We start from the raw sequence: 13,190 nt of genomic DNA on the forward strand, positions 1-13,190 counted from the left end.
CTACTTAAAAATACTTACAACTGGAGAGCCTGGGGTTAACCATCCACATACTTACCATTAAGCAATTAATATCTTGCCCTGACAGAGTTTCTAGCACCCAAGCACTCTACGCCTTCATAGCTAAATACAGCCCAAACACAGCTGCCAGCCTGTCCAAGCAACTACATCAAGATACTCAATTTTGTTCAAATGCTCCCTCCTATGTAACACCCTTCCATCATCTTAAATAATACGACGAAGAGTGGCACACAACATTTTAAGATAAAAAATATGCTACTTCAGTACTGTGACATACGAAAAAAGCTTCTGTCCAAGTACAGACCAGCTACAAATATCAATCTCAAGCTATTCCTTACCCAAGTTTTTGCGGAACACAACTCATTATTTTAACAAGTGTTAAGAGCCTCAGATTTCCAGATGAGTGAAAGACGACGCATCTCCAATGCTGAAAAACTGCAACCAGCCATGAGATTATAAAACCTCTACATAGCTGACATGACCCTTTCTTTATTCTTTCTGGAAGAGGCTAATAATAGTGAAATTAATGTCACCACCACAAGTATGAAATCTACTAACAATCTCAGGATTTAAAATATTTCCTCCCTTGTTTACTTATACGTAAAATTTCCACATTTCCAACTCCCAAAAGAGAGGAATGTTGTTTTCATTTATTTCCTATTTAAAACAACTTAGAGAGGTGGCCACTCACTTCATCTGAATTTCAGAAATTGCTAACAAGGTTAAAAAAATTATCCTCTAACCATCTCTTAAATTGCAACCTTACAAGCCAGTCCTGAAATAAATGCTATTCCTTTTTATTTTAACGAGAGACTTTAAAAGATTTAGTGAGTTTCAAACAGCTTGTCAGGGTGTCAAAAGATAACCAGCTTCCCAGAATTAAAGGCAGATTATATTTAAAGTTGTTGCATATACATATTTTTCTGCAAATTAAAGAAAGCTGGCTTTCAGTCTTCTTTTATAGAGAAAAAGCAAACGGGGTAGTTATTTTAGCTAGATTCAAAGGGTAAGAAGGCACTCTGCCCTGGTCTAAGTATGCAGCTACTGCATTATGTGTGCACATTAGCGGTTCAAATTGGATCCAGCATAATCTTCTCCTTTTCAAATTTGAACCAGAGGTAACACAGCAAGTTTAAAAGCAGGATTTCAAGAGTTAAAAGAAATACACTGCAGAAGAGTCAGACTATGAGACTCAGATTATACAGCTGGTACAAATTCTTATATGAGTAATCTGTTTTTCCAATATAACCTTAGATTTTCACTAGATATTACAAGGGAAAGATAATAAAACAGAGTCCAGAAAAGAAGAGGCAACGGTAGCCATACTTGTCTTGTCAATAAAGCACTAAGAATTCAATTAAATCTAATGGAACAAAGTCCATTTCAGAAATAGTAAGATTTTAGTCCATCAAAAGAAAATTACCATTTTCTAGCCTCATTCCCACCATGCCCACGGGGTCTGACAGCACTTTCAGACAGCACTATTAATCCTCCTCAGCAGCACGGTACACGATGACCATGACAGAGAGGGCTTTCTTTATACCAACACTGACAGAACAGGAAAGTGGCAGAGAAGACAGGCAAGGCAAGGCAGGAAAGACCTAGGACACATACAGGCACTGATGCTTTTTTCCCAAGCTAGGAATTCATGCCCACACAATCACCTTGTACCCTTCAGCACCTTCCAGTTCAAAGCCCATCTCCAGGCTGCTTTGCTGGCAGTATTAGAAATATAAAGAGTGCCATTAGACCATCTACCTGCTCACAACACCCTACCACAGTTCTCTAGAGGTTGCCTATTCCCCAGCAGATGAAGGCAGGCATGAAATCAGTGCCTCAAGACTCTACTATTCTGGGTACTGAAGTCTTATCGTACCACTAATGCCACCTGCAATGTCCATCTCGAGTTTCACAGCAGGCTGCCCTTGCTTTCTACTATAAAGGACAAGGCCCCGTATCTCCTTTTGCCATATCAACATGGGAGTTAACACTTATGGCAACAAAAGCTTCTGTTAATTCCTTCGTCTTGTCTTCAGTTAAATCCACATGCTGCCTACAACACTCCTCCTACAGTTTGCCGAGAGCCGTCTCAGAGCTCCCTCAGGTTATGGCTTTTCAAAGATCTCCAGTCCTTGGCTGGAGGATTACTTCTAATACAAGCGGTACACTCCTAGAACATTTTTCTTGCAGGAAAACAACTAACAACTCTTTGCACCCTTCCAAGAAATTAAGCTAACTGGTCACAACAGAATTTTAAAGTTGAGTTTTCCAAGAAGAATTCAGTGTTTAAATTCAAGTTATTTCTCAACTGGCCTCCTTCTGTTCCTTGGTGTCATGGCATCCTTAAGCCATGCATCTTGTATGAAGTACAGTTGAAAAAATGTTTTACCCTTTCATAATTTGCCTCACTGTTCAGTTTTGGAGAAAGCTTCACTCAGAAACACAGGGCGGAAAGACACCATGCTGAATCAGTTGGTTCACTCCCCTGCATTTGCAACCATGAAAGTCCACAGGATTCACAAGACCATTCATCCATTCTCTTACCTCAAACCCTATGCACAGGCTTAAGCTTTTTAATTTTCAGCTTTAATTTTTTGTCTTTTATGTAAATTATGTAAAAAAGGGAAGAAACACAACAGTAAGAGCATAGCTAATACCCTGGATCCTCACAGTAGCATACAGATATATAAAGACAGTGAACTATGGTCATCAGTACCCCAGGAAAACAGGAATAGCCTGGTCAGCCTGACCCGAAAGAAATTTCCTTCCTGACCCCAAAGTTTGCAACCTGTCTCAGTGCCAAGCACCTGGGTAAGAAACTGGTTCAGTTCCAAAGCACCTCCCAACAGCACCAGAAGAGCTGATCATTTCAACGTACAGTCAGTCTTCAATGCTTCGCAAGAAGGTAAAACCCTACAAAGAGCTTACAATGGGGGGAGTAAGACTGGGCAAGACCAATATGGCCCCTTCTATTACCCAGCAAAACTCCAATGGCAGAAATTACAGCTTTTGTTACATTAAGGATGCTGAAATCCGAGACATTCACATCAGACATGTTCCTAGTACTAAATCTTTTCTATAACCACAGCAGGATCTATTCTGAAAAACACTTTGGTTCTTCGTCTCCACTATTCTGTTCAAAAATTTAATTTTAAAAAGTTGCACTACTTTAAAAGAAATCAAAAGTCCAAAGCTTTAAAGGGCCAGGAATCTTACTTTAGGATATTTCATGAACTTGTTTAATATTTAAAGCAGTTGTAATTACTCTTCCATTGTAAAAATCAGAAGGACTTTGAAGATCCACTTATATTGATTTAGCATGTAGCCATACTATCATTCATTCTAAGTAGCTCTTTTCACTTCTTTGTTTTTACCCCCAACAAATGGGATTTTATGAACAAGCGTGCTCACTAAAATCGTGTACCCTCTCAATCTTCTTGCTAGGCCAAAAAAAAATTTTTTTAATTTTCTCTGATGAGACAAGTTATCTATTGTCCTAATCATCTTCATAACCTCTGTCTACATTCATTCATCTTTTTTTATTATGGTAACTAGAACACTCCCTACTCTAAACAGAGGCATTATTAATTCTATTTTCCTGTCTTCTGCTGAAAATAAATTGTGCTATACATCTATAATCCCACTACTGCCGTCAGACACACAGATGCTGCCAGTTCATGATCGCCCGGCTGCTGACCAAGACACCCACGTTCTCCTCTCCACTTTTGCCCCCCATTGCAAAAGGCAGATAAAGGTACCAACACCTGAAAGTTTTGCTAAGCAGATGCACAGGCTTTGTATTACACTTCCCTCATTTCTCCAGTTCATGAATTCAACTGGTCTACCACAATACTGGTAACACTTCTGAAGTGCACGGACTGTACATAAACATGTACATTGAGAGTCTGCATCTCCTTGCTGTTATTAGCACTACTGAGAACTACAGTCCTCCTCTGGGCATTGGCAGCAACAAGCCTTCCCTCTGTTGCATCTCATTTTTCACCATTTGCTTCTAATTTCCTCAAAGGTTTGTTTTTTAATTTCCTTAGAAAGAGCTGCTCTCCTCGTCTGACCAAACACTGGCACCGTGATGGGGCACAGGCTTTTATCCCTGGTCGTGCTGCCTCAGCAGCCCAGCCCTGCTGCCACTGCATCCCCACAGACAGCGGTGGGCACCAGTCGTATTCAGGCAAATCGCTCAAGTCTAATCATCATCCACCCAGCTTCAGAAAACAGATACAGCTATCCTCTCTATCCACCAGATTTCATGCAAGTTGCAAACAGCAAAAAGGGAGGAAGAAGTGAAACGACATTAAGGTGGGAAGCTATTTCACGCCAGCACCTCTCAGCTATGAACTCCACCTCCTCTGTCAAAGGTCAACAGAGAAGGGAGGTTTTGGTATCACGTCTATGTGTAGTCTCAAAATCAAGCAGGGGCCAAGAAACAAGTGAAAGGGTCATCCTGAAGGTTTTTGTATCAGTCTCTCCTTCCTAGCAGATTCTCACTGCAACTACAAATTCAGCTAATGGAACTTCTCAATCCCGAGGACTGAGTACAGTTCCCTCGCTCACTAATATCACTCAGAGTCATTTGAAGGCACTCACAGATGAGCTCTGACTCTCAATTCTGAGCAGCAATCAAGCAAGCACCAAGAATTAAAGACTTCAGAACAACGTGTCTTTTGCTGTTGTTTGTTGTTGTTAAACTAAGCCAACTCAATTAGCCCCTTATATTGCAGCCTTCTTATGTTGATCTTTCTTTGGTCTGTCAACCAGGCTCATCCAGAACTTAGAACCATTTTCAGCTAATATTTCATCACTGTGCAACTTCAGCTACAAACAAGTAATTAATGCTAATGAGTTTTCCTTTTTTGCAGCAGCAGCCGCCACCACCATTAATACCAGTAGACTAGGTTTCACTGAAGCATAGAAAAGGCTCATGACTGGAAGAATGATACATGATTTATGAGCAACAATATTTACTAGTGCATATTTTAGAGTAAGCCAGCTCCATAGGCTTTTCTTTACTTCCTTCTCCAAGAAAGTAAAAAAGAAAATGATAAAAATCAACACTAGATGTTGGGGAGGAAGCCTGGAATATTTAATCAAGATCCTTGCATTCTATTTGTTGCTATTTACATTTTGCATATTCAAGACACCCAGCTCTATCAAGTCAACACTGGGCTCTTCCTCCTACAACGCTGTTTTGTATATATTCAAATATTGAAGAAGTTATTGACATATTTGAGACGTAGTTCCATAACATTTATAGGTGGGGGGGGAGGGAGTTTACATTGTAGCCTAAACTGAGTTTTAAATGCTCTTCAAAGAATCAGCCATTCTGCCTCTCTTCTCAATCTCTACTTAGGACATCCCATTTCCAGATCTGCCCAGTTCATATTATTCCTCAAGAAAGGCAGCAAGACAAGCACAGAATCTATGCAAGTGGAGAGCGCAGAGTCATCAGAAATAACAGCAAAAAGGAAATCGGAACAGTTCTATTTACTCTGAAAAACCATAGTTTTACAACCTATCGGATACATAGCTCTTACCTTGCTTACGAACATCTTCCACAGCTGCTACCAGCTCCTCTTTAAGGAACTGGCTCTCTTTCGCAATTTTGTCTCCTTTCTCCAGGAAATTCTCTGTGGCTTGTTCAACTGAAGCAGCCAAAACATGGGCCTTTTTAGAACGCCCTCGCTTTTTATTAGAGGGGCCCTTGTTGCTAGTGTTAACCAGTGTTGTTACCTAAAGGCATAGATGGAGGGGAAAAAACAAGAAACAAACCAAATTAGAAGTTTATCAATTTGACAGCAAGGCCACGTGTACTTTTTTCTAGACAGCATATTGTTAATACCTAGCATATCGTTAATACCTGCACTATTGCCAGCTCCAAAGGTTAAACTCACAAACATGTGTTTTTCACATCTCTTTAAACATTACCATGCTTCTTGATTTCTTAGACAAGCATTATAAATTCAGCTAAACTGCTTAGAGATTTTTCTTATCAGCAGCAGACCTGGAAATTTCATTTTAAGAATTGAGACCTATTTGTATTTTTGATAAACTGCAATCTCAGTAACAGCCCAAAGCTATTTGGCACCACATAAAAATAAACCAAGTTGGGGATAATTAGTTTGGGATAGCTGCCTAGGCATGAAAGACCCCAAACAAGGTTGAATCCATTATCTACAGAAATCTAGCAACACAGTATCTTTTCAGTCCAAAACAGTACTACAGCCAACGGCCTAAATGCAGAGCAAAGGACTTCCTAGAGCTGTCATTTCCCTAAAAGAACCAAAGCTGAACTCTCACAATCCTTCTGCAATCAACACATATTTTCAAGTTTTATGTTTTAGACTGAAACCCTGCTAGGAGCTGGTCACCAGCGGCCCGATGACCACCAGGTACTCCACTAGCTCAGGATCAGGATCCATCCCCTTCAAACAAACGCAGGTAGGTGTCACAAAATCCACACACGCTTTTCCATTTGCCTTCCCCCCCTGCTCCTTTTTGTAAAAAGTCTAGGAAAATGCATACAAAGCTACTTCAGAGGGACATTAAATTACAAACACTAAAAATATCACTACTCTGGAAAGCCCAAGGACTGCTGACATAAAGGTCCTCAGAGCTGAATCCATCTTCTCAGTAGGTTGATTCAGAGAGGGAAAGCCATCAGTTGGGAATATCGCTGTCGTTTAATGGGGAGCATTTGTACCAGGTAGTCTCGGTTCATCGTGTACTACAAATAAAGAACAAGTTGCAACAAGGCAACTTACTCTACCTTCCTCTCTGTATTTTGCCAGTCACATCATTCACAAAATTTGGGATTGCCAGTATGGCCTATTGCGCTACTTGAAGAATAAGTTACAGACACTGAACTTTGACAAAAAAGTCCTATAAACAAGTTTGCTCAGTTAAGTTTGCCAAATTAGGACAATTTCTCTTAAGGAAAGACTCCATCTGTAACTCCAGCTAAAAAGCTGTACAGTAGATCATCCAACTGCCCATCTGAATATCTGCAGGGAACAAAGGGCAGGTACGGACATGTCCTGGGTTTGGCTGGGATGGAGTTGATTTTCTTCCTATTAACTGGTGTAGTGCTGTGTTTTGGATGTAGTGTGAGAATAGGACATACCCTCTTCGAGTTGCTGTCCGCAGCTTGGTGATTAAAGGGACATTAAACCTGGAAACAGAACTTGATTGTTCGGTTTGTGCTTAGCAGAAGTTGTGTCCAGTTCATACTGCCATTTTAAAAATTTTGTATTTCAAGAAAACAATGCTAAAGAAGATGAGTTAACTGTCTGCAGTGCACCTTCTCTTCCAGACCTCCTAGAAAGTCTCTTCCAAGAATCTTCAAAATGCCGAATATGCATAGCTTACATTTACAAGACTTACTCTAGCTTTCCTATATTCTTCAGTGCATTCCACTGGGCAATACACACCATGCAGAAATAAGCTTTTATTCACAAATCCAGCATAAAGCATAGGCAGAAGTTAAGAGCATGCATATCTTGTAAAAGATACACTGAACCAGTAACAAATGCCATAAAAGCATACTTCTCGGGTGGAACTTGCTTAGAAGGGTCAGTAATCTATTCACAACACAAGGCAGTTCTAGATGGGTTGCAAACACCCCCCATGTCACATTTCACCATTTATCTGAACCTCCTTCCAAAGGGAACTCTAAACACAGGTAATCTCAAAGAAAAACTTTGAGACCCTACTTTTGGCAAGCACCAATGGCTTCGTTGCAAGGGACTTGTGTCATTCCTGAATACCCGTTTCTAAATGATACATAGCACCGCTTTTTAAAGACTCAACAAATAAGCAGCATACCACCCAAAATACAGGTGAGAAACAGCACAGCAGCAATGGAACATTAGTAACTAACATGCATTTCTGCACTTCTAATTGAAATACTGTGTCTTATCGGGCGCTGAAGAAGCAGTCTTTCTAGACTCGTGCCCAATAACTCTGTTACAATAAAACTGAACAAAGAAATTACTTGTACACTTTTTTCCATCTTTAGTTTTGTAGTGTTTTTACTTCTGGAATTCAAGCTTTGAAAGTTACTTGATTGAAACAACACATCAAAACAGGTAATCCTTATGAAGGTTTTTTTTGCCCCCCCCTTTTTTTCCTACCTGTGTAACAAGAGGCTCAAGTAGTCTTTCAACCGCCAGTGTTCTTATCTCCAAGCTTTTGGGGTCCCATTTGAAGTTAACGTTGCCTGCAGTAACAGCAGTCATTTCTAGAAGAAAAGAGCTACATGAGTACTTTTTTTTTTATTACCATTAATGCTGTTGGAATGTATTTTAAAAATAAATTAAAATGGAGGCTATTAAACACACAACCCATCCATTCAGTGTAAGTTAAGTTATACTGTCTCCAGAAATATCACCAGTTGAACCAAAACTGATAAGTTTAAAAAATTGCTTGTTATGACAATATACAGACATTACCTGTATGTTTTGGTTAGAAAATAAAACAAGCAAACAAACAAAAAACCCCACACCAAAACCTATTCAAAAGCCACAATATTTTATCAGAGCAATGACAAGATAAACAATGTTTGGTCTACTCATCAGTGGTCCCCAAGCAGCAAAAAAGAACTCACAGGTAATGGGGGCACTTTAGCCCCGAAGCTGGAGGCTAAGCAAATAACTCCTTCCCAATTTCTGCTGCCTCCCTCCAGGCCGGCTGTCCAGTGCTCCCAGACCGGCTTGGAGCAGCAGAAGGGAACACCTCGACTTCAACAGCACCGGAAAGCTGCCCGTTTTCTCAGCTCCACCATGAGTCACTACCCCAAATGCTCTGTCAAACCAGGAGCCAGATTCTAACTCAACTCATTCAACCTACCCATTCATCCAATTCACCTTTTGGAAGTACAAAGGTAAAATAGTGAATATAAGCCTTATAAAGCCGGAAAATCCAGTTGGTTCATATTTAACAGCTTACGAATCTACTACACTTCCCTGTAACATTTACATAGGGGGGAAAAGCAGATTTGCATGAAGAGATCTGTTAAAAGCTGTCACTGAGCCGTTCCTTCCCGTTACAGTTTTATATCAACATCCCAATGGAACAGCAAATATGACTATGGGAAAAGTTTAGTGAAACTACTAAAATAGCTCTGCTTTTGAAACCAGTAGTCTAAAAAGAAATAAAAATAATGAACTACAACAGATGACTAGATTAACACTGTGATGCTATACAAACAAAGCACAACAAACAAAGAACCATAATTTCAATAAAAAATGGATTTAAAGTATTTACAGGTCCATAGAACCAGTTCATACCACTTCAGACTTAATAGATTCCACTCTTCCTGCTTTGGGTTGCCCTCAAAATTCAAGATTAGACTAAACCCACATTTGTAACTTTTTATTGTTTAAAAAGTCAGGAAGAGAAATACATTTCCAAAGTTTCTTTCCACTGCTTTTCCTAAGCACCTACTGTTGAAGTTGTTTTAAAGCTTATTAGCCAATATTTTTAAATCTTACCCTGGACAGGACATTGTCTGCATAGCAACTCAGCAGACAGATTGCTCTGACAGCACCAGATGTCCCCAAGCTGCCAGACAAGCACAACATCCCATTATTTTTAAGAAGCAGGAGGCAAGGCACTGATTTTGGTAACCAATGATGTTTACAACACATACCAACAACCGTTTTATACCGACACTGACAGTTAAACATGTAGAAACAGCACAGGCGTGGCTTGTTTCCCATTGAAGAATAAAATCTCTCGGGCACTCGAGAAGCTCAGCCTGAGAGGGCATAAAGAAGTCAGGGCTTAGCATCGCCTGGCTTCAGTCAGCAGCACCTTCATGGCAGGCTGATCCTGAGACACCACATAGGCTTTCTCACCACAGACACGATACAATAGATCAAGTACTCGCTACACTACTGAAAACACATCTTTGCCTGAAAAGCCTACACACTGTCACACACTGAAGTACAACTTTGCAAGGTGCAAAGCAGGAATATTCACCTAACCTGCATTCAGCTTTCCACTTACGCCCACGCTCCAAGTGCCTACACTGCTGGAAAGAAAACTTAAAAAGCATACTATAACATTTCTGACAGTTTTAAGTCAAAAAGCTTGAAGATGCAGATGAAGGGTCCCAGCTCCCGCAGCAGAAGGCATGCCAGGCTGCAGCTCCAGAGACCCCCAGTGAGCTGACTGCAGGAGGGTGGAGGGTGACCACCTCCTCTTCCTCACCCTGCCTCTATCCTGTTAACTCACTAACTATCCTTCTCTCCCAAACACCCCCTTTTTCTTTTGCTGCAAAATGCCCTTTACCCCGTGGTAACATCCTGCCCTCAACAAGAAACGTCACCGTTTTATTCCCTCCCGATTAGCTCGGCATGAATGCTTCCTATGTAAGAAGCCAAGAAAAATACGCTGAAATCCTTTACGGTTTCTGAGAAACACACCCAGGGCTCTGGAAAGCCCATTAGGTTTCTAGGTAAAAGCTATTTCTATATATTTAACGCTGTTATGCCTCTTGTAGAAACAAAGTGCAGGACAAGGTAACCGTGAGAAGATACATTAATTGTACTAGAATAATGAAGGCAATTCAGCTGAAAACATGTTAGTGTGACAGCTCACGAGTTGGCCAAAAGTAATGGTCTATAAAACCGCTTAGTATGAACTTTATCGAAATTTATCTAAAAAGCATAGGTTGATATCAACTACACTGTTTGGTAGTAGTGACTTGGATATCACTTGTACATTGTAGTAAATATGTTTATTCAATTAAATACTTGTGAAGAATACAGTAATAGGCTATAGCTTACCAATGCATGCGTGAATGGGGTGGGTTTAGGGGATAAAAGGACAACTGCCAGGGCCACGATAAAGCAGGGCTGCACTCCCGCCACGGGAACGCTCTAATTCTCTGGAACCTGTCTTGTCCCTATGATTGCGCAAGCTCTTGCCTCATTGAATTCAAATATGGTAACAGGTAGTAAACCAAGTCAGAGGGTGTTGTAGCAGAGTGCTTAATTGTTGGCTCTTGGAGAGCATGCAACGATTCCCACAACACCTGCAATAACTGCATCATCTCAAAGAAAGAGGACATCCTCTGGAAGATGGACCCAACCGCAGGTCAGTGTAGCACTGGTTTAGACAGCTGGGATGACCCACCTGATACGGAAGGTTCTCCATGCCACAGACCTACCATGCACAAGACATGCAGCAGTGCATGCACTCAGTGCAGGAATTTCAAGGACAAAGCAGCACAGACCACACAGCGGAAGAGAGCAAGCGACACTGAATCTGAAGTGCTGGAATATATAGAAAGACACCACCGCACAAGGAGTTGCGGTTGCCCAGCCTGTGGTTTCATAAGCAGCAGGAAAGCTGCTTAAAAACCAACGTTCATCCTCCCACACCCCTCTAGGAACTCAATCCCATCTTCACATCACACCCCCTCTGTACTGGCACAGCTTTCCCCACGGCTGAGCGATTAACCAGATGGGGAAGAACTGATTTGGCTGGAGGGAAAAAAATCCATTTCTGCAGGGTGGGCCAAGATCCCCATCTGGTTCACCAAGCCACCACAGATACCACTGCGAGCAGAACCAGCAACGGCGAAAGGAGATGGCTACATCAGCCGGCACATTGGCAAAACCCTTCAAGTGGAAACACAGGGCAAAGTTGGACATCACAGCCGAGCTGAACCAGGTGCCATTGAAAACAGAGCATCAAGCAGAGCTGCTGGAGAGAGCGGGAACACCCTCCTAGCACATCTAATGCTCAGATACATGAAGCCCCAACCTTAAACCATGCTCACAGCCCAGCACGTTAACTGTAAACCCTTCAGGTTATCACACTGGTCATGATGGTGCTCACTATTGTCGTAGATGGTTCAGGAGTAATGCAATTATATCTTACTGGGGTTTAGTGCGCTTGCAAGGACATAAAGGTAGGGAAAGAAGAGAAGTTTGAAGAAGCCACTTCCAGATTTCCCTGTTGCCTCCAGAAACTTCAATTTCCAGCCAATGAGCAGCTCTGCAAGCAGAGCCATCCCAGGACAACTTGCCCCTTCCTTTATACAAAGAATCGAGACCTCGGCAATGACTAAAGCTTAAGAGGAGGTTTCTGTTACACTTTACACTACTATAAGCGAATGTTGCCACAGTCCTACCTCTCCCTGCCACAAACCTGCCTCCAACGGGCACCCACACTGGCACACAGCTGATACGGTGAGCCACTTCAGGGAGCTAAAATGGTCTCAGAGTAAGCCAGTAGCTATAAAAATTACCTTGCCAGCTTACCGTCCTGAAGGAGGAGGTGGGACTGCACAGGGAAGAGGACAGGACTGCAGCAGCACTGAGATGAGCTCTGCCCCCGAACTGCACCCCAGGGCAGGTCCCAGCCCTGCTCGGGAGAGGTGAGGGCACAGACCTCAGCAGAAGGATGTACTTAAACTGCTGGGGCTGCATTTACATACCACGTCAAATGAGCTGGCCTGCCGTGAACGCACTGAAGGCGATACGTGTACAATGCTCTTCCCAAAAGCCACAACTAAAGGTCGTAGTGTTTTCAAAAACTGGTAATTCAAGGTTTTAAGAATAACTTCAGATACCTACTTCCAGAGTACTGTCATGCAAATAATTTCTAGACTGCGGCAAGCGTAGGAATGTAGCTCTGCGGCTTCTTCGCCGAAGTGTCCTGAAGGCACCCAAAGCTTTTCAAAAGCCCGTGAAGGAGCACCATTTCAACAGCGAGCTCTGCACACCACAGAATCACGGAAAGGCCTGGTGCTCATGGTCCTGTTTTTCCAGGTTGCACTCCCACGCGCACCCAAAGGCGGTACTGGCTGTATCTCAGGCACTACTGAGCTAGTACGTTCAACCTGCTCTGTACCAGGAGATCCTGCAGCCTCCCAACCTCTGGACCAGAGCAAACCTCTTTTGGTTACACAGCAGAAGATCTAACTGCCCATCTCCTGTGCTGCAACTTAAGTCCCACCACTTTGTGCTGCCTGAAGAGTCTTTTATATGCCACCTTCTACCAGTCTTCAAATTTTAACTATCCTGACAGGCTGCTTTCTAAAAGCTTTTAACTACATTCACTGCTCTCTTTCGGTTTTTCTTAGGGAAGATGGTATTCAAACAGTGGTCTCACTAGCACAGCGGGGGGCTAACCTGGGCCAAGCA

At 42.0% G+C, this 13,190-nt stretch overlaps 1 protein-coding gene across 2 annotated transcripts in view; it reads right to left on the reverse strand.

Moving 5' to 3' along the window:
- CTNNA1 (catenin alpha 1) overlaps positions 1 to 13,190 on the reverse strand; it is a 120,392-nt gene that overhangs the window by 95,852 nt on the left and 11,350 nt on the right. For both annotated transcript variants that reach the window (XM_075164069.1, XM_075164068.1), the window contains exons 2-3: positions 8,166 to 8,272; positions 5,571 to 5,766 (exon numbers count right to left, since the gene is read on the reverse strand). In XM_075164069.1, coding sequence (XP_075020170.1) covers positions 5,571 to 5,766; positions 8,166 to 8,270 — 301 coding nt within the window. In that variant the 5' untranslated portion in view covers positions 8,271 to 8,272. The remainder of the gene's footprint in view (positions 1 to 5,570; positions 5,767 to 8,165; positions 8,273 to 13,190) is intronic.

The sequence above is a fragment of the Calonectris borealis genome, chromosome 15 (assembly GCF_964195595.1).
Source record: "Calonectris borealis chromosome 15, bCalBor7.hap1.2, whole genome shotgun sequence".
Taxonomy (NCBI): Eukaryota; Metazoa; Chordata; class Aves; order Procellariiformes; family Procellariidae; genus Calonectris; species Calonectris borealis.